The following is a 27,239-nucleotide window of genomic DNA, read 5'->3' as shown; positions in this document are numbered from 1 at the left end:
TCCCGAATTTCCTGAGAAACCGCCACACTGATTTCCAAAGTGGTTGCACAAGTTTGCATTCCCACCAGCAATGGATGAGTGTGCCCCTTACTCCACAACCTCTCCAGCAAAGGCTATCATTGGTGTTTTTTATTTTAGCCATTCTGACAGGTGTGAGATGGTATCTCAAAGTTGTTTTGATTTGCATTTCCCTGATTGCTAAGGAGGTTAAGCATGACCTTAAGTGTCTTTTGGTCATTTGAACTTCTTCTGTTGAGAATTCTCCGTTCAGTTCAGTGCCCCATTTGTTAATTGGGTTAATTAGCATTTTAAAGTCTAGTTTCTTGAGTTCTCTATATATTTTGGAGATCAGACCTTTGTTGCGGGGTTGGTGATGGCGAACAATGAGGGCTGATGAGAAGCCAAGGACAATGGCACAGGGTTTTGATCCTACTTCATGTTCTGGCTTTTTGGGAGCCTAACCAGTTTGGATGCTCAACTTCCTAGACATGGACGGAGGGGGGAGGACCTTGGACTTTCCACAGGGCAGGGCACCCTGACTGCTCTCTGGACTGGAAAGGGAGGGGAGAGGAGTAGAGGGAGAGGGAGAAGGGTGGGAGGAGGGGGAGGGAAATGGGAGGCTGGGAGGAGGCAGAAGCTTTTTTTTTCTTTTTCTCAATAAAAAATTAAAAAAAAAATAAAGAAAGAGGTACTGTGGCATCTTAAGGAAGTACCCAGAATGCAGCAAAAAACCCAGTAGATTGTAAATCATCTCCCTAACCTTTCCCTCCTGAAATGTGCCCTACAGCAAACAACACCTTCACTACACATAATAAAAATACATACTGTGTGCTTAAAAAAAAGAAATAAAAGCTAATAGAAAATTTTTCATATGCTATTCTGCATCTTCAAAAATTAGAATGGTTATATGCATTTGACCATTAGCTCCGACTTCCATTCCAAACACTAGACCAGACATTCTGAGCCAATGTTCTTGAGCCAGTAGTTACATTAAAAAAAAAAAAAGTCTAGGCTCGGAACTAATTTTTTTTGGGGGGGGGTTTCGAGACAGGGTTTCTCTGTAGCTTTGGAGCCTGTCCTGGAGCTAGCTCTTGTAGACCAGGCTGGTCTCGAACTCACTGAGATCCACCTGCCTCTGCCTCTGCCTCCCAAGTGCTGGGATTAAAGGCTTGCGCCACCACCGCCCGGCTCGGAACTATTTTTTATTTAATGGGTTATTACAATTAAATTCTTATTAGTTTTCAAAGGTTATACTCTTACCTTTAGACATATACACTGTTGTACGAGAAATGTATTCATTCATTTTCACAGAGTGGCACACAAACTACAAGTTTGAAATCCATTGCTAACATTTGTTTTCTTCTACAAGATTAGCCCCAATGATTTCATGCTTCCTTGAGGATTTTCTGTTTCTCACCATTGGTGATGGTGTGATTGGGTCAACTTCTATTCATGGTCCTCTTTGAATGAAAGAATTCAACCAAAAGAAATTGGTATCTGTTTTCAAAATAACAAAGCACAAATTGCAATGGAGAGAAAACATTCTGAAATAAAATTGTTTTGATTGATCACTTACTCTGCCAATAATATTTTTAACTCTTCTGTGTTTTAGGCACTTCTAAAAATATGCTATTGTCTGTCATAAGGGTGTAATCTTTGTGCGTATCTTAACACCTAGCATTGAGTGAACACCCTGCAGCAGCAAGTGTCATTTATTTTAAGAGCATTTAGAATGACTTTGAAACAGATACTTAGAAAAGCCAGGAGTAACTTATTTACTCTTCTCAAGAAACCCTACTTTTGGCATTGAAAACACTTACATTGATTTTATAGTATTTTATCTATAATTTCATTAGTATTCAATATTTTAATAAATATGCTGAAGAAGTCCTTGCAGCATGAAACACTGGTTCTATTCAGTTAGCTCTAACATTTTTAGCACCTGCAGATTCTTTCATGTTTGCTGTCTCCTCAGCACCCACTTCATCATGACTGCGGAGTTGAGTCTTCTAACTAGGTGAACCCAGAGTGTGAAATGCAGGGCTGTTAGTATCTAGTATGCTAAAGGTGAGCCTTTCATGAAGAGAGTTTCCATAGGTGGATTTCATTGGGCCATAATGAGTGAACCTCCTGTTTCAAATGTGCTAGCTTTCGGAGATAAAAACATCCTGGAATTCAAGTCCCTTCTAGCAGCCTTTTAAACAGAAGTAATGACTGCAGCAATTTGGGGATGCTTTCCAACTCAGTCTATTAGACTTTATAAAATCATACTGAATTGGAAATATTTTAAACGAAATTACAAGGTAGCCTTGTAAGCCATTAGTAGACTACCCTGAGTGATTTATGTGAGGAAAATAACACTAACACATAGAGATGGTACCAAAAAGTCACAATTTGAAATAATATAAGATGCCAGATAAAGTATCCTCAAAGTAGCCATTCACAAAAATAACTAAGTGCTTTAGGCTATATCCCTGCTAGAAAAAGAAAATTACTTTATTACTTTAAAATTAATTTTAAAGATAGTCAATGGCAAACACTTTTTTTTTTTACAAATGCAACTTGAGAGTGACTGTGTATTCACCTAACTTGTTTATGTTTGACTCCCATGTTCTCAAGCTTCTTTGAATTTATCCTTCACTTACTGATGATATCATTGGTCTTCTAAGTACTGCCAACTTCTGGGTCTCTGAAATGTTTCATTCTAGCAAATCTTCCTCACTGCACTAAGTTTTTGCCTCCAGATCCTGATGATGATGCGGCCGATTTCCCTCATAAATTTCCTGCTCAATTATTTTATTTCCCAAACTGTGGTTTATCCTTTCACTGTCCCTTCCACTTGTTTTTTGTTTCTTGTCATTTCAGCCCACTAAATTCAATCTCCATTCTCTGTATCAAACTATGAGGTTATTATTGTTTCCTCATTGTATGTTTGTTTAAGACAGGGTCTTCTTAGATGGCTCCTGCTGGCCTGAAACTCATAGCTCAGACTGATCTCAAATTTCAGTAATTTTCATGACTTTACTTCTAGACTGGTGGAGTTATTGGTGTGCACCCCCGTGTCTCGCTAAAATGAAAGAAGTGTGTGTGTGTGTGTGTGTGTGTGTGTGTGTGTGTGTGTGTGTGTGTTGCATGCATCTGAGTGTGCACGTACGTGTGCAGTGTGCAGTCCAGGACAGGGCTTGGGTGTCTTCTTATTTCACCCGATCTTACTGCCTTTAAACATCCAACTGAAACTGAAGCTTACCAGTTTCAGCTAACAGGATCAGGTAGCTCTTGGGAATCTGATTCTTTCTGCTTATAAAGCTGGAGAATGAGGCAAGCAAAGTTTTTGTGTTGGTAATGGATATTTGGGCCCAGGCCCTAATGCTTGTTGATGACATCCTTCTCTCCAATGACTACATTTTTAATGATAAAAGATGTGTATGTTTCATGGCATTGTTACAACCTGAGAAATAAACATGATATCAAGGAGATTAAAAGAAGCATACTTCATTATAACCAGCTCTGAAAATGATCATGAACACTAAATTCTAAAGTCATAAAATCTAAAAGATTAAAGGGATCTGCTATTGGAAGCAGAACAATGATCCAAACGGACACATTAGGGAAGAAAAAAGTACATTTTTGCCATAGATATTGACATATACTTTTATTTTGATAGGCTTTTGTCTGGTTTGGGCATCACGGTAATATTTCTTCATGAAAACCTTTTGAAAATGTTCTTTCATTTTTTTATCTTACTGAATAATTTGAGGAAATTTGGTATATGCTGTCCTTTGAAGATCTGGTAGAATTCTGAACTGAATCCATGTGGCCCTGGGTTTTTATTTGTTTCTTTGACATTTTTGTTGGCAGATTTTTAACTCCTACTTCTATCTTATTAAATGATGGGGTCTGTTAGAAGTATTTATTTCATCTTAATTTAGCTTACCCTTAGCCAAGAAGCTATTGACAATTGCTAGCTGCTAGAATGGAGAGAGTGCATTTTCTTTTAAGAATGTAGTTTTCGGTGAGTTGATCATGCTACAGTAGAAGACCACACATCCAATAATATATGGTCAGCACCAATTAGGCTTGACGCATGTTAAAACAACAACACCCCCCTACCACCACACAAACACACACACACAAATTTGGGTGGGTAAGGAAGTGAGGAAGGTAGATATGGGTAGAATTGAAGGATGGGTTGTGTGTGATCAAAACAGTTACAAAATTATCAATGAAGGAATTCATTTTCTTTTTTTTTCTTTTTTTTTTCTTTTTTTTGGTTTTTCGAGACAGGGTTTCTCTGTAGCTTTGGAGCCTGTCCTGGAACTCCCTTTGTAGACCAGGCTGGCCCCGAACTCACAGAGATCCGCCTGCCTCTGCCTCCAGAGTGCTGGGATTACAGGCGTGCGCCACCACCGCCCGGCTAGGAATTCATTTTCTAATAGGGAAAAATTAAAGCAGAAAGAAAGGACAGAGCCATCAGTCTACTCCAGAAACTACTTTCTTTACATGCATCATAGAAAGAAAAGTTGGTCGAAAATGTAGCCAGAGACAGAAGTTACAAGACATTCTCAGCACAGTGAAAAGGTGATGATCAGTGGACTCAATAAGATGCACTCAATAAGGACACAATGTGAGAAGGCTTCTTTTTAGGAGCAGGTGCTTCTGACCTAAAGATAACAAGGGAAGCCATGCTGATCTGCTAGAAGGCATTGCATGGACGGCTTGTGTTCTATGTAACACACAATGGTGGAGGAGAAGAGTTTCAGTGAAGTGTGTATAAGTAAGTCCATCAGATACTGTTGGTACAAGCTATAGAAACAACCTTCCTTTATAGTCATAGACACTGCTCCTGGGCTAAAGGTTATCTGCACTTTTCTCTACGTTTCTTTATTTACACACTCCAAATCTACTGCTTGTAATATATTGGCACCATGTATATTTACTTTCACAAATTATTTTGGAGCTAATTTAAAAAAAAACTAGATAGTTTTAGATAAATGCATCTTTGTTTCTTACTATGATGAGACAGCTTATTATTTCTGTTATTTAGAACATGCAGCAGTTGCATCTGAAGAGATAGCTCAGAAGGTAACAGCACTTCTTGCTCTTAAAAAGAACCTGGACTCAATTCTTAGCACATACCTGGTGGTTCACAACCAATCTGTAGCCAAGAACTCACGTGATGCATATACATTTATGCAGACAAAACACTCACAAAAATAAAATTAATAAATCTAACTATTTTAAAATGTAACCCTTTCATTTGTCTAACATCTATGTTTTGAATACCCACAAATCACTGATGATTTTTATATATTCCTCTTAATAGTTATTTTACTCCAGCTCCATGAGTGATTTTACATAAAGGAGAAACCAATTTTGCATTTTATTTGACTATTTACACACAGTCTAAGCGCAGCTTAAAACCTACAACTTGAAACCATCCCCATATTATTTAAAACATGATTTCAAGTAGCCTAACTGTCCTTAAACTGATCTTTCTGCCTTAGCCTTTCAAGTTCTGAGATTTCAAGGTGCGCATTTATGCCCAGATCTTATGGGGCTTTATAGTCATATGTCCTCTTGACTAACAAGACATATCTGAGCACATACAAAAAGGGAATAGTCTACACAGCCTTTTCAGTTGACACAAATGAGAAATGCTTCCTAAGTCCTATTAAGAACATCAAAATGCGTATTAAAATGCACTTCAGTGAATTTGTAGGAGGGTGGTCAAACATTTTCACTGATTACCTTTGCCGACTTGGATAAATAGGAGGTCTGGTTGTTAATATCCCTGAGCAGCGGGTAAGGAACTTCAAATCTATAATATTTATAGGTTAGCATCTCCATTGTAAACAATTGTAGACCCTTTCGGAAAAGGAAGGAATTCAAGGGATGAGAACAAAGATAAAGTGAACAAACATAGTTTCTACACTTTCACTTTCAATAAAGACAAGCAGACCCAGGCCAGCTGGCCTTGGTGAATTCCCAATAGAACATCCCCATTGTCTCAGTGTGTGGGTGCACCCTCTCGCGGTCCTGAGTTCCCTGCTCATGCTGTCTCTCCTTCTGCTCCTGATTTGGACCTTGAGATTTCTGTCCGGTGCTCCAATGTGGGTCTGTCTCTGTCTCCTTTCATTGCCTGATGAAGGTTAATATTCAGGAGGATACCTATATGTTTTTCTTTGGGTTCTCCTTCTTATTAAGCTTCTCTAGGATCACTAATTATAGGCTCAGTGTCCTTTATTTATGGCTAGAAACCAAATATGAGTGAGTACATCCCATGTTCCTCTTTTTGGGTCTGGCTTACCTCACTCAGGAACAAGGCCAGCTGGCCTGGGTCTGAAAAAGCCTGGGATAAAACCGGACTCTCTACACATAGCAGACAATGAGGACTACTGAGAACTCAAGAACAACGGCAATGGGTTTTTTATCTTACTGCACGTACTGGCTTTGTGGGAGCTTAGGCAGTTTGGATGCTCACCTTACTAGACCTGTTTGGAGGTGGGTGGTCCTTGGAGTTCCCACAGGGCAGGGAACCCTGATTGCTCTTTGGGCTGAGGAGGGAGGGGGTCTTGATTCGGGGAGGGAGAGGAAAATGGGAGGCGGTGGCGGGGAAGAGACAGAAATCTTTAATAAATAAATAAATAAATAAATATATAAATAAATAAATAAATAAGACAAGCAAATGGCCATTTTGAAACTATAATACAAGTAAAGATGCTGAAACCGAGAAGTTCATATCACAGCCTCTATCATGTAATAGTTCAATAGACTTGCAGCCACAGGCGTTGTGTAATTGCAAGCATTGCTGCTAATATTTGTTTATGGAAATGAATTGTCTCTGCAGAAAATATATCAAGATGATATTTAAACTTCAAAATGTAGAAGAGAATCAACACGTACAAAATGACAGAAATATAATGAACTCTAAAGGAAAAGAAATAGGAATATGCTCCCCATGTTCTTCACTATCAGAAGACATTTCTATACGTAAATAGTTACATTAAGAACATTAAATACAGGTTTGACCATGCTAGCCAGCATAATAGCTGTGCAGAATTGCATAGAATGTTTATAGATTAAATCTGAATTATTGAACTAAAAACACCAGAATACACTAAGCAGATTAAGTAGAGTTATAAAAAGAATTAACAAATTGTGTTTTCTCAGATGAATTTATTAATACTAATACACAGGAGAAAAACAAAAACAAACAGACTTTAGAGAATAGTTTTTAAAATGTAGAAGATAAAGGAGAAAGATCATCAAGTAAGGATTTAAAGAAGACAAAAGACGTTTTGTTTGAAGAGCTGATGATGAGACCTTTTCCAAATATCACAGATGAAAGACAAATTTGAACTAACAGCTATAAGCACATCAAATTGAAACTTCCAACTAAAAAGAAGCTCATACCTATAAACACTACATGGAACCATAGACATCAAAGACAAAGAGATTTTGAAAGGAGCTGGGTGCAAGAAAAAGGAGCTCAAAATGGAAGGCTTTGAAATCAGTTTTCTACAGGATGCACGGTCATCCAAAAACAGTGGATCTGTGTGCTGACAGACAGAGAGAACTGCTAGTCTATAAAATTGTGTGCCTTGGAAAATTATTTTAATAATGAAAATACGCTTTGCATATAAAGATCATATAGATAAGCAAAGATGTGCTGGGAAGCTCAGAGTAGTGACTACAGAAACAAAGGAAATGATCGCAGGCCCGAGGACTTAATAAATTAAGGAACACACAGCTAATGAACTGGGTCATAGAAATGTAAGCATTGCAGCTGATGTGAAATAGAATTTCCAAGCAAGGGAGAATTAAATTCATGAGCTGGTAATATATGTTAGGATATGAGTTAAAGAAGGAGAAAGTTTTCAGATTTAGTTTTTCTCTAGATCCATGTCTATGGAATCAAAATAATAGGAAAAGTGGGCAAATCCCAACTGGCAGCAAGAAAAGGGTTGGATAATTATTTAATTCAACAATCAAAGAGAAGGCAATAAGAAATCAAAACTTGAAAACAAATACAAAATGAGAACAAACAATTTTATCCAGATGTAAGTGGATGACATGCTGAATGGCAACGGGATGGGTTGCCAGGCTCTCAGAAATGATGGAGGATGGGCACAAGCTGGTCAGCAGGAGCCTGGGAAATGTAGTGACACTGAAGCTAGTAAGAACTAGTCAAAATGTGAAATGCAAATACTAGATAAATAATGTACGAGTAGCTAGCTACATTACTATAGAAAATAAACTCTTAGAAACGAAGCCTTAGAGATAATGATGAGTTTACAGTAATAAAACCTGAACTCATGAAATTTAAAAGGGGTATATTTTTGAAGTACAGTCAAGAAATAGGTATAGCAAAAAGAAGATAGAGTTACAAGGGAAATATTTAAAGCTACGAAACCCTTTTAGATGATGCTAAAACTGGTCAAGATTTACCCAACTAAAATAAGTAGGCAATTGCTCAGTTAACCAATCAGTCTTGCCAGACATGATCTGACCAATGAAAACACACTTTCACACTATACAACGTTTCTTCTCCTCCCTTTTCCTCTGAGTGGAAGAGCTATATCCTGTCGTACAGAAGCACCAACACATGTGGAAGACTGAGTCTACATGAACTTTTGTATAACCATGAGTCATTAAAATAAACATTCAAAAGAAGAGATAACCAGAAATAGCTTGTATGCTTGGAAATAGACAGATTAGTGGCCTAGGGGATAATAGGAGGAAGCCCTTGCTCCCAGTGTGGCTCACGTGTGCAGAGAATCAACTGCACACTAGATTCCTTTTCATTTCTTCCCATCTGTAGAACTGACCTCATCGTCAACCCCATCGAAAAAGCAATCACCTGTTTTCCCACTTAGTTCATAGAGAGTTGTTCACCTTTTTATTCTTTGTTTTTTAACCAATGCTGTCATTTTTCTGCAACTTGCCTTGTCCTCTCTGCTTCGTGTTCTCTTTTCTACTACAGAATTTTCTTACTAATTGGTAATATTATGACTAATAATTTGATCACATAAGTCTTTTATTTTTTATAATTATCCTAACACTAACTATAAACCTAACTCTGTATCATGAGACTGAGGTATCCTTGAACAGACTTTCCTGCCTTGGTACTGTCATTTTCTCCAGAGTCATGGTGGTACTTTATCACTGATTCTGTTGGTGCCTTTGAATTCCTCTGAGCATTCTTTCCTCACTGGATCCTTTAAATGCACCCTTCTCTCATACCTGGAAGGTGCTTCATTATGGCATACATACCCTACATGTCCTTTCTTTTTTACAAGACACAACACAGGCACCACCTTTCTCAAAACACCTTGTCATTGTTGTAACATGAAATATATTAATGCATTTTCTTGCATGTAGAAAAAATCCATACTGCTTTTATGGAGAGGATACAAAGAAAAAATGAATAGATAAAATCAGAATAGATAGAGAGGCTTACCAATGTTTGCTGAAAGGAATAAGAAAGACCATTCAGTAGACTGATAACAAGAAAATAGATTGAAACTACTTAGCAGGAAACATAGGGTGAGAACAATTCCAGACTGACAATAACCAATTTCCAAAACCTGTGAGCAGTGTGAAGTAAGAACCGTCAGGTACAGCTGTGCAGTTTTTGTTTTTTGTTTTTGTTGTTTGATGTTTGTTTGTTTGTTTATTTTTGTTTTGTTTTTTTTGTTTTTTTGAAACAGCGTTTCTCTGTGACTTTGGAGGCTGTCCTGGAACTAGCTCTTGTAGACCAGGCTGGCCTTGAACTCACAGAAATCTGCCTACCTCTGCCTCCCAAGTGCTCGTGGAGCTGTGCAGTTTTTATACTGGACAATTTACAAGAGTTCCATAAATGTCAAGTTAAGGGTGGAGTCGCCGAACATTTCAGCCCTGTAGGATTGCACAGCTTCCAGTGACATCATCCACTTCAGAATGTAACTTTTATCTGGAGGTTACTAGATGGTTAAGCAAAGGTTTGATTTTGGGAGCAATGAGATGTATGTATTTTTATGTCATTGAAATAGGGTATTGCAAATTTCATCATTAAAATAAAAAATATAATGTAACAAATATAAAAAGTTTTAATTACACAAAAATCATAAATACGTCAAATAAGTCTGCTGTTACAGTGGGATTAAAAGCCATCTTAAAGTTTGGTACAGTATGCAAAATGTCCTTACAGTTTATGGATTGTGGATTTTCAATACAAGAAAATCAAACCTAACCATTTAAAACACTGATTTATAAATATTTCTTACTTATTTTATAAACTAATAAGAACCAGACCACAGACTGAGCTCAACAAATGATAATTATAATTTACAGATGAAATAGAAGACTTTCTACTTCACAGTCTCACGCTAATGTGAAGCCTAGATTTTGTTCACGCATCCATAGCTTCAATGGTGCCTGAACATGATGTTTTTCCTGGAACCAGCTAGAAGTAAATAAGAATTTGTTCTTGTTGTTGTTTTACCTGTAAATGCTTTTTTTTCTTTTTGTTTTGATTTTTGTTTGTTTGTTTTTGGAAAGCAACAAGTCTTTTGACTGCCCACTCTGAGAAGACCTTATTTCCAAACTCAAGATGAAATTCTTCCATTTTTAGATGTACTTCACCACCTTCCTCTTATATTCACCCACTGCGGCATATGTTCTTAAAAATCCCCCCCCCCATAACAGAATAGCCAAAAAGAGTTCTGCTTTGAAAGCCTCATCTTTCCTCTGTTTTAACATATCTTTCCCAGATCCCCCAGCTGTGGAACCAGCATTCTTGGAAATCCGTCAAGGACAGGACAGAAGTGTGACCATGAGCTGCAGGGTCCTGCGAGCTTATCCCATACGAGTGCTGACCTATGAGTGGCGTTTGGGCAATAAATTATTACGGACCGGTCAGTTTGACTCTCAGGAATATACAGAGTACCCTGTAAAAAGTCTTTCCAATGAGAACTACGGAGTCTATAACTGCAGCATCATAAATGAAGCCGGGGCAGGGAGATGCAGCTTTCTGGTGACAGGTAGGATACTGAATTAATTTGATTTTTTAATAAATGATTTTAGAGCAACAGACCTTGGACTTAATGTAAATGCTGGTTGAAATCGTTTCGTGAATAGATAGGTGTGTAAATCTGTGATCTCACTGTTGTAGTTGCGGCTTCTATCCGATTATTTCCAGGGCAGGAAGGTCTGTCTTTCTGGTGAGAACAACGCCTGTGCCTGTAAAATAACACAGATACTTCTCTGAATTCAGATGAAGAGAGGAAGTCCTCCTGATCTTGTTTGTACATTTCAGTAATAACACAACTGATTGTGGTAACTGTTAGTTCTGAGATAAAATTTCAAGCTATGACTTGTGGTCTGGCTCTCATTTTTTATTAGTAGTAGCAATGCTTTGTTTTCTTACTTAGTTATTATCTCTTAGTGTCCAAGGATTAGTGTCTGAGTTTGGTCTTGGCTTGTCACATGTTCTCAAATATTTCATGGCAGAGAAATAAACGGTATACTAAGTATGACAAGTAGGGAGAAGTACTAATACATTTTGATGCTGTTAACAACTGTATGTTCATGTTGTATAGTTTTTGACCCTTATTGAAAGTATTATTCTGATAGTCTCCATGCTATGGTAAATCTATTTTTTTGCTATTTTTTTTGAGCCAGAGTTTTGGAATGTATTAAAAGAAAATTACCTTTTCAATGTTATTTTTGTTTTATGTAAAATTCTATTTAACAGTTAGAACTTTTGTGATATTGAATAAAGAAGCTGACCCCTTTTTTCTCTAAAAAGCTATTGTTAAAAAAAAAAGATAAAAATATTCCAGACTGAAAACTTGTTCATTAGTGAGAAATCTGGCTGTTAAGATTTGATTTTGAATAATCTCTTTGTACTGGGTAGTTTTGTGTATCAATTTGACACAGGCTAGAAACATAAGAGGAAGAAGCCTCAACTAAGGAAATGCCTCTTTGAGATTGAGCTATAAGGCATTTTTCCATATAGTGATCAGTGCTGGAGGGTCCAGCCCACTGTGAGTGGTGCCATCTCTGACCTGCTGGTCATGGATTCTATAAGAAGGTGGATTGAATAAGCCATGGGAGGTAATCCTGAAAGCTGCTCCCATCCATGGCCTCTACATCCGCTCCTGCCTCTGGGATCCTACCCTCTTTGAGTTCTTATCCTGACTTCCTTCAGAGATAAACAGCAATGCTGAAGTGTAAGCCTAATAAACCCTTTCCTCTCCAGTGTGCTTTTGGGGCATGGTGTTTTGTTGCAATAATAGAAACCCGAAGACATTCTCTAAAGCTGGGTTTCCTTTGAACCAATTTTGCTTCCTAAAACATAATATTAGATTGACGAAATTTGATTCTTAAAGTAGACTATTAACACAGAGCCAAAATTTCCTAGGACAGTGTGTTTAGCTTGGGAGAAGGAGGGAAATGTCAGTGTAGTGAAGTTAGTAAGGCCTGGAATGTTGTCTATTATTCAAGAGGAGATATGCAATCAGTTAGTTTACTGATAATCTTTTTTAAGAAGTGTTTCATTTTTGTTTGTTTCCTTTGTGCACTTGTGTGTACTTGTATGTGGGTGCACTTTCATGTATGTGGAGGTCAGAGAACTTCTTGCAGGATTCATTTCCCTTAGGATGAACTTGAGATGTCAGGGTTGGTTCCCAATCACCTTCTATGCTGAGACATCTGACCCAGTTAGTCAGTCTCTACGTATTACTTTCAATAGTAATAGGAATTGTGTAGAAACAATTACTTTTCTCATGTTGACACAAATGAAGACTCTGACTTTCATCCATTAATCCTTAAAAAAAAAGACATCATAAAATTAACTGTAAGCTTTTCAACTCTTTTGGCCTTAGATAATTTCCCATTTTCTAAAGTGATACTGTTCTTTGACTGTCAGGTTTAGGACCATGCTGCTTCTGTAAGGTTTTCATTTGTTCCTCCTTATGTGCTCCAAATTCTCTTTGAAAAGTAGAGGACCAGCTGAGACTAGAAGAAACTTTAAGCTCCATTCTTCCACCTCGCATCCGTAGGGTGCAGCAAGTGGATTTTGATAACCATGGAAAGGAATAGATTTGTCATGAGTTTCCTCACAGGGGGAAAGGAAATATCCACAGGCATTATTTTCTTTTTGTGGTGTGTGCTCTTTAAACTTCAGGTCAACATTATTGTTTCAAGATCTCCTCACAAGATGAAGTGTTAAAAAAATACAGAAAAGGAAAAGATCAAACTTTAAGTAAAGTACAATCGAGGGAAATACATGGGGGAGTAGGCATTTTCATAAGTGCCGGTGGAAGAACTTTTGAAAGACAGTATAGCTTTCCTATTGAATTATATAAGAATTACCATCCCTCAGGAGTTAGGGACAACTCAGAATTCTTCTCAACTAACATGAGACAAACAAGAGGTAAAGAATCTGGTGTTGGCCGGGTGGTGGTGGCGCACGCCTTTAATCCCAGCACTCGGGAGGCAGAGGCAGGCGGATCTCTGTGAGTTCGAGACCAGCCTGGTCTACAAGAGCTAGTTCGAGGACAGGCCCAAAGCCACAGAGAACCCTGTCTCGAAAAACCAAAAAAAAAAAAAAAAAAAGAATCTGGTGTTGTTTACCATGTTTACTTTTGGGGGAATTTTTACAAGCTTTTAGGAATAATATGACACATTGGTGTAGTAAAATTAACTCATTTGTAAACATGAACTTTTAAGTTGCTATATAGATATTTATATATGTATAGGCATGCTTTTATATCAGGACATAGACATTAGATCTGTATCTTAATAAACAGTTCTATGCCATGATAGCAGAGAGATAAAATGGAATTTTACATTATACCATGATGAAATTGTTCAACTTATGGAAAGTATTCTTAAGTGCTTAAAACATCTAGAATCATTTATGATATGACTAAGTATCTTTCTGTATTTGATCCTGGCACATAATTTGACCCAGGAAAGATGGTAAATCTTTACTTATTAAATAGATAGTTGTATTAATAAAAACACTTTTTATTAAAAAGGAGAAAACTAGAACTGAAGCAGGATTAATAAAAACTCAGTCAGAAATTGGGGTTCTACCTGAAGACCCAAAAAGCAAAGCAGCCCTGAGAGCTGCCTCCTCCCATTTTATACTCCTATCTGGGGGACTAAAGGTGTGCACCACGAAGTTAAAGGCATACATCGTCTGGTCTCTATGGCAAAGTGGTGTGGCTGCTGGGATTAAAGGTGTATGTTATTGCTGTGTGGTCTATAAGGCTGGTCAGTGTGGCTGTTTTACTTTTCTGATCCTCAGGTGAGTTTTATTTATTAAAATACAAGTAAAATGCCATTACATAGAGTAAATTCATGTTTTAATTAGGAAAAGAAATGGTTATGAACAAAGATAAAGAGTAGTTCAGGTTGGAGATGAACAATGCATTTCACAACCTGCTCATGGATGACAGCAAGGTTGTGTCTATAGACTCACTTGGTAGCTCAAAACTTACACCATACTCTAAGAAGGGGATAAGTTCAGACGTTTCAGAGAATATTCTGGCTATTGCAGGAGGGCTCTAAGTGTAATTGTCCATATTCTCACAAGGGAGAGACAAAGTGAACTCTGAGAGATAAGAGGACAGACGTTGAGTATGAGCTATTGTAAGCACAATCCAAAGAAGCTCTGATGTCACCTGGACTCAAAGAGAAGAATCTGTGCTCCTCCACTGCCTCACCAGGAGGGGGCGCTGTGCTGTACCACAGCTTCGGGTTTTGTTTGCCCTTCAAAGCCAGAACAGAGACACAGTAAACCTTAAGTCTTCAGTATGTAGTGCGTTTTATGGTGGCCGTGGATAACTAATACATGTATCTCATTGATCGCTTTCCCAAAGAATTCTCTTTAAAAATGCAACAAGGCAAAAAGGAGTGCTGTGTGGAATGTCTTCATGACGATTAGTCAGATTTCTCACGACTCAGGAGAGCTGTGCATTCTGATTATTCTTGTCTTCTGTAGCGCTAATGGGACCAGGTCACAACAAGCAGCCAGTAGATCAAAGCACATGAGAGATTTAACCTACAGATGGCATCCGTTTTATATATTCGTTTATGTAACTCATCAGCAAAGAGCTAGCATTATTCTCTGTTATAATGTCATCACAATTTCATCAGATGATCAAGGGGAGAAATCTCCTGAAGCTTAATTATTGAGATGGGAAAGAGTCAATAAGCCAATTTTACCAAGAGTACCAGACATGAAGAAGTACATGGTTTTGCTTCTTTTCTAAGAGATCGATCCTGTTACTTGTTATAAAATACAACATTGGTTTATGAGATCCCAAACGATTTATCAAATGTTCTGTTTGCTACTCCTGCATACTTAGCAATCAGGATGACAGGTCTAAGTGATTTCTCGTGTTGTTTCTAGCCATTTTCTCTCTGTAATTATTCAATAGTCTTATGATGGTAAAACTGTTTAAATTTGCATATGTGAGGGAAATCAGACTTTAAAATCACACATCAAAAAGAAAAGCTTTCAGTTTAACTTTTGACGAGCTGTTTAAATAAAATGTAGATGATGGTATCAGAGGAAAATATAAGCCTGGGTATTTGTTACTCTACTTTATATAACATAAGAATTAAAAGTAACATTGTTTTTCATGTTTAGCCTAGGAAGGGAAAATAGAGCATCTTCTGGTTTCTAGAAAATACATACAAATAGACTTATAAAAAATTAGGAATTTAATATTTGGAAATCATTTTAGATTTTTTAAAAGGAAAACATAAAAAATAAATTACCCTTTTCAAAAAATTATCCAATACCAAGTAGTCATCCTGTAACATTATAGAGACTGAGCAATATGTTTATGTGTGTGTATGCATATATATATACATATGTTATATTATATAATATTATATTATTATATTATATACACAATTAAATAAAAAGAGACAAGAGGCCATGAATTTAATGGAGAGCAAGAGTAGATGGAATATGGGAGGGACTGGAAAAGGAAAAATGATGTAATTATATATTAATTAAAAGGTTGTATGTTAACACTAGACATGCAGTGTATTCTTATTGGCATAAACATTTTTATAGTTGAGTATGAAGACTATGTAACAGGTTCTTAGCTGAGGAAAGTTTTACAATCCTGAAAGTATTTGATGAATGTTTGTGGGTAAATAATGAATGTTGTAAACAGATATTTCCTATCCTAACTGCCTTATCCCAAATAACCAACTCAGAGGCTGAATATGAATTATAAATTCTCCACCAATAGTTCAGGCTTATTACTAGCTAAACCTTCCATTTATAGTAGCTCATTTCTATTAATCTGGGTATCTCCCTGTGACTTTACCTGTCCTCTAGCATGTCTTGCTTCCTGGGCAGCTTGCTGGCGTCTCCCTAGTTCTTCTCATCATTCCCAGTTTGCCTTTCCTGCCTAACTTCCTACCTGAATTCTGGTCTGTCACCGTTTTATTAACAATGAGAGTAATATATATTCACAGTGTAAAGAAGAATTGTTCCACAGCAAAGTATGATATGCTAGATTAGATATTTAACTAGAAAATATTTTCTAAGGCTTTGCCAGTTTTATAACTGTATAATTTTCTTTTCTTCCTGTGTTCCTTATGAGGGCCTCATTGTCTTTGGGATACTATCATAGCACTTTATCTGAGCTTTTCCACTTTTGCCTGCTCTTAATTCCTTGTCTATATTTCTGGGAAATATATAAATTTTTTGCTAGAAATTCCTTCTTACAATTATGTGAGAAATACTGGTGCTCTTTATGTCCTGTGAGATACAGAAGTGTTTCATTGCCATCATTCTTCAAACCCTTCACTCAAACCTCACAGAAAGTACAAGGAATTATCCCTACCTCAATTCTACAAGACACTTCAAAGTCACTTCAAACGAGACAACCGTATATGAAAGATCAAATCTTTTCAGGACTTTGTTCCTTTGTTTTGCTGACACTGTATTGTGAGATACTAATCCTGTGTGTTCTTCTAGACTGGCCTTCGTATACTGTGATGATGTTGGCACATTAGTCAGTTGGCTGTGATAACATATTGTTTTGTAATTCATATAGTAATGTATTAATTATCCAGAGCATCCAAAGATACCAATAATCTCAAAGTAATCATAACTTAAATGGAATAGAAAATTATTTCACTCTGGTTGCCACCTGATGCATTACTTCCGAAACGCATGTAAAAACTCTGCTACAGAGTTCTCTGAACTACAGCCTGTTCCTTCCTATTGCTCAACCACCATCAAATCCACATCCCATTGCCTTAATGGCCTCTGGAATTCTCATAATTTTCCCTCATTTGAGATGAAAGTGAAATCTAATTCTTCTTGAGGCTTTTCCAATAATTGTATATGCTCATTATTGAAAGTGGCTTAATCATTGCTGTACCTGCCATAAATGCTGTGAGTACTGACTTTATTAGGAAATGAGTAAGTAACACTCCACCTCTTGTACATGTTGAAAGGGTCTATCTTTGAAAATATCGCAATGAAATTAATCAAGTTTGTAAAGGAAAATCTTGGATCTTCTGGTTTATCTTTGTAATTACTCTGCAGCTGTCGTTAATCAGTTATGTATTACTGTTTAGTAACGAAATCCTGTGCCTTCCTGTCACATAGGAGCAGACACACTTAGTGTCAGATGATGTTTAATGATAGGAAGTTCAACCAGAGAGTCTTAAGAGATTTTACTGATAAACTATAGCAAACTCACTGTGCTACTTCTCATTTTTCATATATAAATTTTACTGTTAGAAGCAATACAAATCTAGCATAACTTAATTTCTGAATGTCAATACTCTAGCATTTCTCTGTTCTGGAATATACTACGGAATGTGCTACTATCTTGAGGTGCAACGTGAAGGAATTCTTTCCATACTTCTTTGTTTTATTAGAATAGTGTCCTTTCCGGATGGTGGTATCATGCACACCTTTAATCCCAGCACACAGGAGGTGGAGGTAGACAAATCTCTGAGTTCAAGACAGCTCGGTCTACAGAGTAGGTCCAGTGTGGTCAGGGTAACACAGAGAAACCCTGTCTTGAAAAACAAAAGAAAAAAATGGCATCCTTGTGGAAGTTGAATATTAGAGACTTTTCTATACACTGCCCGGGGCCAGAGGTCACATTTAGTCCTGGAAAAATGCTTGCATAACCTAGAGGCTAAGTCTCCTGAATGGTCATGTGATTCACAAACCAGCAGGAGGAATCTTCAGTTCAGGCACCCCAAAATAGAATCTGATACAATGTAACAGAGTCACAGAGGTGTCTTTCAGTCACCTTTGGCATATCGTGTTAGATTGGGAGGAAAAAAAATCATAGTTTTCTATTACACTCAGTAGTAGAAAATTATCCAAAGGAGTATTTGGACATCATCTTATCATCTTACAGTTCGCCTACCATTCATAGCACCATTTACCATCAGGGATGCCTTCCGAACACAGTCATCTCTGAGTAAAATGCTTGTGTCTAGTGTAGTATTTAACTAAATACTTCCTTCGTAGTCTAATCTCTTTCAACATTCATGGTAAACAGGTTAATAGCTAGCAAGAAAAGTGCAGCTGTGACTATTTAATTTTCTCTCTCGTTTGGAGTATTTGTTTAAGGATTGTGTATCCTTAACTTTTCATTTCGTAAATTGCAAGATTGATATTAAAACCACCATTTTATTCATGTTCTGTATCAACATATCAGCTACTACTGAACTGAAAAAATAAGGGTAGGGTGAGGTGTTTTAAATAAAGGAGCGAGCTAAAGCACCAAGGATAACTGGGGACAGGAATGCCCCCTAAGATGGGTTAGAGGGTTTTATAAGTTCTTTGCCTGGAAAAGTAATGGGGAAGAAATAAGATCAAAGCAAATTTAATTCTCCATAAAGTTTTAAAATTTGTTATTGCTTTATAGTTGTGCATTTAATGAAAAATGACCAGATGAAAATATATCTTGATCTTTGGTATGATATCTTTTAGCAGTATTCTGTTAAGTATATAATTCTTATAAGTAAATTAAAACGAGCAATTTAAGGTTGTTTAAAAACTATTCATAACTTGTAAAAAGGGTGGAGAATTTAAACTTTGAAAATAAAGAGCAATTTCTAGTTTTATTCATTATAATAACTCTAAAAGAAAAAAATCTTTGTCAAATATTTTTACAGGGCCAGAATTCTGATTAACATTCTAGAATTCTATTTAGAAAGGATAAAATATACGAGTGAGTCCAAGTATTTCTCCTAGTACCTGATTTATTAGATAACTATTAAATAGAAAATAAGAATACTTCATAGTAGTTCTTAAAATACAATATTCCTCCATATATGATGTACTCTCTTTAGAAAAGGTGGGACCATGAGTTTTTGAGTAATGGAAGTTCAATGAATCTGTGATACAACCACCAATCTTTTTTAGACATGGCTTAATAGTAACTGTTTTAAGAAAAATACTAAAGGAAATAATTTTTGATAATTAATCTAAATTAATGTGGGTATATCCATGAATTATAAAATGTATTATTTAAAATTATAATATAGACTAATGAGACTACTGTTATTACTTTGAAATATTACCAACACATGCGTAGGTATTATAGATTCAAGTTTCTACATCATTTTAAAAAATTCTTTCTAGAAAACATCATGAGGTACACATATTTCCTACCATATCTGAATTAGAACCTAAGCTAATTTAAAAAATTATTATCAAAGAAATAATATGATATCTTAAAAACTCTGTATAACTATTTTTTATCTTCTTTATAAAATCCTGGACTTTCTCCAATCAAAGATGAGTTCATGTCACAGTGTCAAGACACTGGACTTGCCAGAATACAGTAAGGGTAAAGACTTAATTTAACAATTAAGGTCAATTTGAAAGTTGTAATTATTAGTCTCAATATGTGGGTCCAACATACAAGAATATCTGTATGATAGACATTTTATTCAGAAAAAAATGATTACTATATCTTGAAACTACTAAGACAAAGAGAGTCAATAATTTATATACACAGAAACAGGGCAAAAAGACATGAACTTCAGACCCTCTACCGTGGACTGTCTTGTTTCATCTCTAAAATTTATATGTTAAAGCTCCAGCACTATGGGAGTTTGGGGCTCTTAGGAGGTAATTAGGGGTGGGAGGGCACAGGATTCATAGTTGCTGAATACCCAGAATCACCAAAAGTCCACTGGGAAGAGTGGCTTCGAGGTCACTGCTTACACCAGTGAATGCTGATGGAGTGAGTGAGGAGAGGGCACACCTTATCAAGAATTTTGCAGAGCAGTAAAAATTTAAGCTGAGGAAAACTCTCAAGATATAAAGATTTAGTAAGGAGAGAATAAATGTTTGACAAATTAGAGGACCCCAGGTTTGTGCAGGCTTTCCTGATCATGTCATTAGGGTAACAAAGTCAGGGACGTTTGAAGCAGTGCTTTGCTAATCTCTGACTGTGGCTTTATTAATCTTGACCTGGACTATGAGCCTGCCATCGGATACTACTTGGTGTCCTAAACACTGAGAATTAAATTTAAATTAAGTTCTCTTTGCTCTCACAGCTCCCAGGAGGAAGCTGCAGTGTTCCTGGTCATCTCTTTGTAGAAGGTAGTTTAGGACAGAGATAGGTAGTTTGAATTTTTATTTTTATTTTTTTCCTTTTTTATTACTTAAAAAATATCAATCCAAATTTTCACTCCCTCCCCTGCTCCCAGTCCCCTCCCTCTCCCTCCACAGACCCTCCCCACACCCTTCAAAAAAATAATTCTGTTTGGCCAATTACTTAAGCATTTCTGGCTAACTCATATCTTAATTTAACCCATTTCTAATAATCTGTGTATCACCGCAAGGCTGTGGCTTACTGGGCAAAGTTCCAGCGTCTTTCTCCAGTGGGGCTACATGGCTTCTCCTCAACTCCACCTTCTTTCTCCCAGCATTTAGTATAATTTTCCCCATATAGTTCTGTTCTATCCTATCAGGCCAATCCAGTTTCTTTATTAACCAATGGTATTCACAGCATACAGAAGGGAATCCCACATCGCCCAACCTTTTACTTAATTTATACATCATTGCAGCAATAAAGAATATAAAAAGATACTGAAGCTTCTAAGAATGCCTATATCCTCATTTAATAAATATAGTTAATGAAAAAAGAGATAGATAGTTTGGGGCAGAGACAGGTATTTTGGGGGTAGAGACAGACTTATCAAAGGCCATACTTACTTACAATTTAGTATATTGCAATTAGTTGCATTAGAAGCTATGTATTAAAATCATAAATATGTAAAAAGCAATAGTACCTACAATGCATTTCCAAAAGGGGAAATGTCTCACTACAGCTACCCATCATGCCTACCTTGCTTCTTACAGCCTGCTTTTCTCTTACCAGCATGAATCTTCAATCTCATAATCAGTTCTAAGCATCTTTGTCTTTTATCATTAGTGTGGCTGGCTTTGCTGTTTTAACTGTTACACTCCATTTTTACCTTCCTATCCTTTTCCCCCATAGCGTTGTGGGAAGCTTGTAGTTTTCAGCATGGCCCATTTCCTTTCCAGTCTAAAACAAGTAAATCCCTGACTCAACAGTGAGTTATAATAAGTAATTGTGAGTCCATATTTAGAGCAATGCTAACACTAAAATATGACAATATTTGGGAAGTGGAATTAATATAGACCTTAGCTGAGTGTTATAATATGAATTATAACAAGAACTGACAGATTAAAACAGCATAATTTAAGCCATAAAAGGATTCCTAGGAAGTTTATAAATAGTATATAAAAAAGATCAAATATATTTGGGTTTATTCAAAATTGTTCAGGACTAGAAACCAAATATGAGTGAGTACATCCCATGTTCCTCTTTTTGGGTCTGGCTTACCTCACTCAGGATAGTGTTTTCTATTTCCATTCATTTGCATGCAAAATTCAAGAAGTCCTTGTTTTTTACTGCTGAGTAGTACTCTAATATGTATATATTCCATACTTTCTTCATCCATTCTTCCATTGAAGGGCATCTAGGTTGTTTCTAGGTTCTGGCTATTACAAACAATGCTGCTATGAACATAGTAGAGCATATACTTTTGTTGTATGATAAGGCCTCTTTTGGGCATATTCCCAAGAATGGTATTGCTGGGTCCAGGGGTAGGTTGATCCCGAATTTCCTGAGACACCGCCACACTGCTTTCCAAAGTGGTTGCACAAGTTTGCATTCCCTCCAGCAATGGATGAGTGTACCCCTTTCTCCACAACCTCTCCAGCAAAGGCTATAAACAAAGGACATTGAGCCTATAATTAGTGATCCTAGAGAAGATAAATAAGGAGAACCCAAAGAAAAACACATAGGCATCCTCCTGAATATTAACTTTCATCAGGCGATGAAAGGAGACAGAGACAGAGACCCACATTGGAGCACCGGACAGAAATCTCAAGGTCCAAATCAGGAGCAGAAGGAGAGAGAGCGCGAGCAAGGAACTCAGGACCGCAAGGGGTGCACCCACACTCGGAGACAATGGGGATGTTCTATTGGGAACTCGCCAAGGCCAGCTGGCCTGGATCTGAAAAAGCCTGGGATAAAACCGGACTCGCTGAACATAGCGGACAATGAGGACTACTGAGAACTCAAGAACAATGGCAATGGGTTTTTGATCCTACTGCACGTACTGGCTCTGTGGGAGCCTAGGCAGTTTGGATGCTCACCTTACTAGACCTGGATGGAGGTGGGTGGTCCTTGGACTTCCCACAGGGCAGGGAACCCTGATTGCTCTTTGGGCTGACAGGGGAGGGGAACTTGATTGGGGGAGGGGAAGGGAAATGGGAAGCGGTGGCAGGGAAGAGACAGAAATCTTAAATAAATAAATTAAAAAATAAAAAAGAACAAAAATAACCAAAATTGTTCAGGAGTAGGACAAAAGATGAAAAGAACTTTGAAGGAACAAGATGACAAACAAATTCAAGTATTTTAATAATTTCATTAAGTGTGAGTGAAATTAGCATTCCAGTTAACTGTCAAAAGCTAGTAGAATGAGTTCTTTGAAAAAAATGAATTACAATGCATATACTGTGATATCCCAGAGTCATACCTTAAAAGCAAAGATATAGGCTAAGTATGAGGGATATATAATGGGAAAAATGAGGAAACTTGAGAGAGCTGACATGTCTGTATAATTATTTTTAAAGTAATTTTAAGGTAGTGAATAAGAACAGTTAAGTCTCATTTAATAATTTGAAAAGGATTCTACATAAATGTACACATAACAATAGAACCCAAAATTCAAAAACTAAAAACTGTACTTAGATAGACTACTATATAATTATAGTTCACTATTTTAATATTCATATATCAAAAGTTGGTATAACATGTAGACATAAAGTTGTCAATTGTTTTAGAAATATGAACTACTCCATTAAGCATATTCAACTGGCTCATATTTATAGAGCACTGTAACATCTACATGGGATGCTCAATGAAGTGGATGATGTGTTAATTAAACTACTTCTAAGATTGGAAGGAATAAAAAATTAGTCATTCTACATACCAATGCTATGCTGGAGGTCCTTGGAACTTAAGAATCAGAAAAGTATATGACTTGGAGAGAAAAAAGTAGAACTACATTTTTCCTTGTCATGTCTTTATAGAAAACCTATGTAATATGTAGTAAAATCAATTTAAATTAATCACATAGTTTAAGAATGGCATAATATAAGATTGTATGAAATCAGTGATTATTTCTGTGCAGGGTATCCCTTATCATTTATAGGGGATTGATTTCCATGGCCCCACAGATACCAAAGTCTGTGAATACTCAAATTCTTCATTCTGAATGACAATATTTGCATAAAATCTCTAGATGTCCAATTGTACACTTCAATAACTAGTTACTTACAATACCTAGTGCAATGTCTAGTACAATGTATATGATATGTAATAGCTGCTAGCAGTATTCTTTAAAAAGTAGTAACCAAAAAAGAAGTCTATACATGTTCAGTACAAACACAATTTTTCTTATATATGTTTAGGCCATGGCTACTTAAGTCTACATATTCAACCTATGAATACACAGGTATGGGTGTAATGACTATTTTGAATTTTCAGTGTAAAAAATCTACTTCTAATGAGTCCAGATGGAAATGAATTCAATAAAAAGTATGTAACACAAAATGAGAATTCCAAAATATTTTTTAAAAAAGAAGTTAAATAAAAATATTCCACATTATTCTTTGTTCACATTCATGGATGGAAAGAATAGATATTACTTTGATGTAGATGTTTTCCAAACTTCTCTATGGTTCAAAGCAATCCTAATAAAACTTTCTTTGTTTTGTTTAGTAGGAAATCAAACATTTATTCTGGACTTTATATTATATTTGGATATATGAAGGGAAAGTTAAACAAAGTTATACTATCTCACTTGAATGCCTTCTGTAAAGTCAATTTAATCAAAGTAGAGCAGTTCTGAATAATGATAAATAAATGCATCATTGAGATAGAATGCAGAGTGCAGAAATAGACTTTTAGGGTTACATCCCTACATTAGTTGACAAGTTAAAAACACCAGCACAATCTACTGGAGAGCAATAGTTTCCTTGGAGGCAGCAGAGGTAGTTTAGTATGTAAATGCTTGAGGAGTAAGTATTAGGACCTAATTTTGATCCCCCAAATCCACTTATAAATGACAGTGTGATGGTAGGGATCTGTAACCACAGGACTCCTAGGAGCTCACTGGCCACCCAGTCCAGTCCAAACAATGAATTGCAGGTTCAAGGAGAGACTTACCTCAAAAAGTAAGTTGGGAAACAAAGGAGAAGACTATCCTTACATTCACCTGTGGCACATACACACACTCACACGCACGCACGCACACACACACAGAGCTATTCCTTTAGATATATTGTACTGGAACAACTGGATATCTATATTAAAAATCCTAAAACAATAACTCACATTACATGCAAGAATAAAACTGACTACAGATCTAATTATGAGTAAAAATTGCAATGTTCTGTAAGAGGAAATCAAAATAAATTTGCAAATATAAAGACTTTTCAAAACCAAAACAAAAAATCAGTTATTAAAAAATTAGACTTTAATAAAAATGCAGGCTTCTGTTGGTCAAAAATACTAAGAAATGAAAAATCAAGAAACAAAGAACCTAATATCCCAAGTATATAAAGAATCCTTATAACTCAATAAGAAAATATAAAACTTCAAACTGACTAAAACCTTGAGTAGACATTTCACAGACTAGTATATAATTGGTCAATATCTATATAAAAAATCATCACTATTATTGTGTATCATAGAAAAAATTTATACCACATTGAAGTCATACTACAAGCAACATCAATTATATTTACTAAAGTTTAACTGGCTGGAAATATCAAATGTTGAACAATTCAAATAACTAATTCTATCACATACTTCTGGCGATAATGTAAAATGAGTTTAAGAAATACAAAACATCATGGGCCCTTATCAATTGACTTAGCAATTACCCTAGTTGAGTATAGAGCACTAGTGAAAGTGTATGTCTGCTCAATGTCTGGGCAGTGTTACCTGTATGCAATAGCATCAAATTTTGAGAAAACAAATCTCTATTGCCAGGTGGAAGAAAACAACTTTTGATACATGCAATTTACTTAGAGAGACTCAAAGAGCTAGTGAGACCTACAACAGTATTAATGGTGTTCACAGCAGTATGGTTATTGAAAAAAGTTATACTCATAAGTAAATGAATATTTTAACAGATAACACTAATCTTTAAAAACAGAAGAAAATAATTCTTGTTTCTCTAAGACTCGGATTCTTAAAAGTGATTTCAAAAGTGCAGGGTCTATGTCTTGGAGTACAAATTATGAAATAATACATATTTTTTCCAAACTCATGAAAATTTGCACTTAAAATGTCTGCAAACGGGAGATTAAGGCTATAACTCTATGGCAAAGAGAGAGGGTGGCTTCCACGAGGTCTTGAATTCAATCCCCAACACTGTAGTAACGAGGTGGGTTACAGCTCAGTGGAACACAACTGAGTACACGGATAATATGCTATTCGCCCACTTAATTGCCTTGAACATGGAAAATGCTTCACAATATCTACAATAATAATCTATATAAATTTGAAATCTATATTTTGCTTACAAATGATGCAAAAATAATTTGTCTAATACGCTGCATCCATTTTCCCTCTGAACCTGTATCAAACTACTTCTTTTTAGGTACTTTAAGTGGGTCATACTTTGTGGTATTTTCCTTCCTCAAGATAACTGCTATTAATTTTTTCTTAGTTATGTGCCTCGTTTCAAAAGACAGAATGACCTAATAAATCAGTATCAAAAGACATATAAAATTTAAATGAGAAAGATATGGATCAGATTGTCTGTGCTCACCGTTTTCTAGGTGGACAATGTCATTGCTGTTCAGATAAAGGGCAAACAGGTATCAGCAAAACTAACAAGGGTCAGGGATTCTAAGCTTTTTCTCACAGCTTCCTTTTCTATTTTGGAGTCTGCATGAGATACAATGCATGAGATAAATCTCATCTGAAATCTCAGTTTCCCATGAGAAAAGAACATATATTCATTAGTGTCAAAGAAGAAAACAGCATTAACTTTTAAAATGCACAGTGTGTGTGTATGTGTGTGTGAGTATGAGAGAGAGAGAGAGAGAGATGCCCTTTCTTTTTTCTTAAGGACCACTTTAGCATTAAGTACCTCAATAAAACACTACCAAGTACAAGGATGATATTCACCAACTAAATTGGCTTGAGCATAGGCAGTGCTTCATAAATTTCTATATTAATCATGTGTACAGGTCCTGCCTTGTGTTCCTACACTCACTTCCCTCAGTGATGTGCTATAACCTGGTATAACCTGGGACTTTTAAGGTGAAATAAAGCGTATTAATTTGAAGTTCTTTCTTTATCCTGTTCTGAAAATCATATTCACAGATGTAGTAATTCTTCAGAGTTGTAGTGAAATTGACTCTATGAATTCGAGTTGTTCGTTTTGGAGATAACGAATATACCTAGAATGATTGTCACACGGTGTCTATATTCACTTTCAATTGCTATGATAAACACCATGCCAAGAAAGCAACATTGAGAGGAAACAGTTTATTTCATCTTAGAATCTCAGGTTATAGCCTATGACCGAGGATGTCAGAGTAGGGACCCAAGGCAGGAACTGAAGCAGAGCCTTGGAGGAACGGTATTTACTGGCTTGCTTCCACTGCCTGCTAAGCTTACTCT

At 36.3% G+C, this 27,239-nt stretch overlaps 1 protein-coding gene across 4 annotated transcripts in view; it reads left to right on the top strand.

The window, feature by feature from the left end:
* Mdga2 (MAM domain containing glycosylphosphatidylinositol anchor 2) overlaps window positions 1-27,239 on the top strand; it is a 733,616-nt gene that overhangs the window by 635,817 nt on the left and 70,560 nt on the right. For all 4 annotated transcript variants that reach the window (XR_003376942.1, XR_003376941.1, XM_026779216.1 and 1 more), the window contains one exon: window positions 10,752-11,021. Coding sequence is in view for 2 of the 4 variants with exons in the window: in XM_026779216.1 (XP_026635017.1) it covers window positions 10,752-11,021 (270 nt within the window). In the remaining 2 variants the exon portion in view is untranslated. The remainder of the gene's footprint in view (window positions 1-10,751; window positions 11,022-27,239) is intronic.

Source organism: Microtus ochrogaster, chromosome 1 (genome assembly GCF_000317375.1).
Source record: "Microtus ochrogaster isolate Prairie Vole_2 chromosome 1, MicOch1.0, whole genome shotgun sequence".
Taxonomy (NCBI): domain Eukaryota; kingdom Metazoa; phylum Chordata; class Mammalia; order Rodentia; family Cricetidae; genus Microtus; species Microtus ochrogaster.
This window is presented reverse-complemented; position numbering and strand designations above follow the sequence as displayed.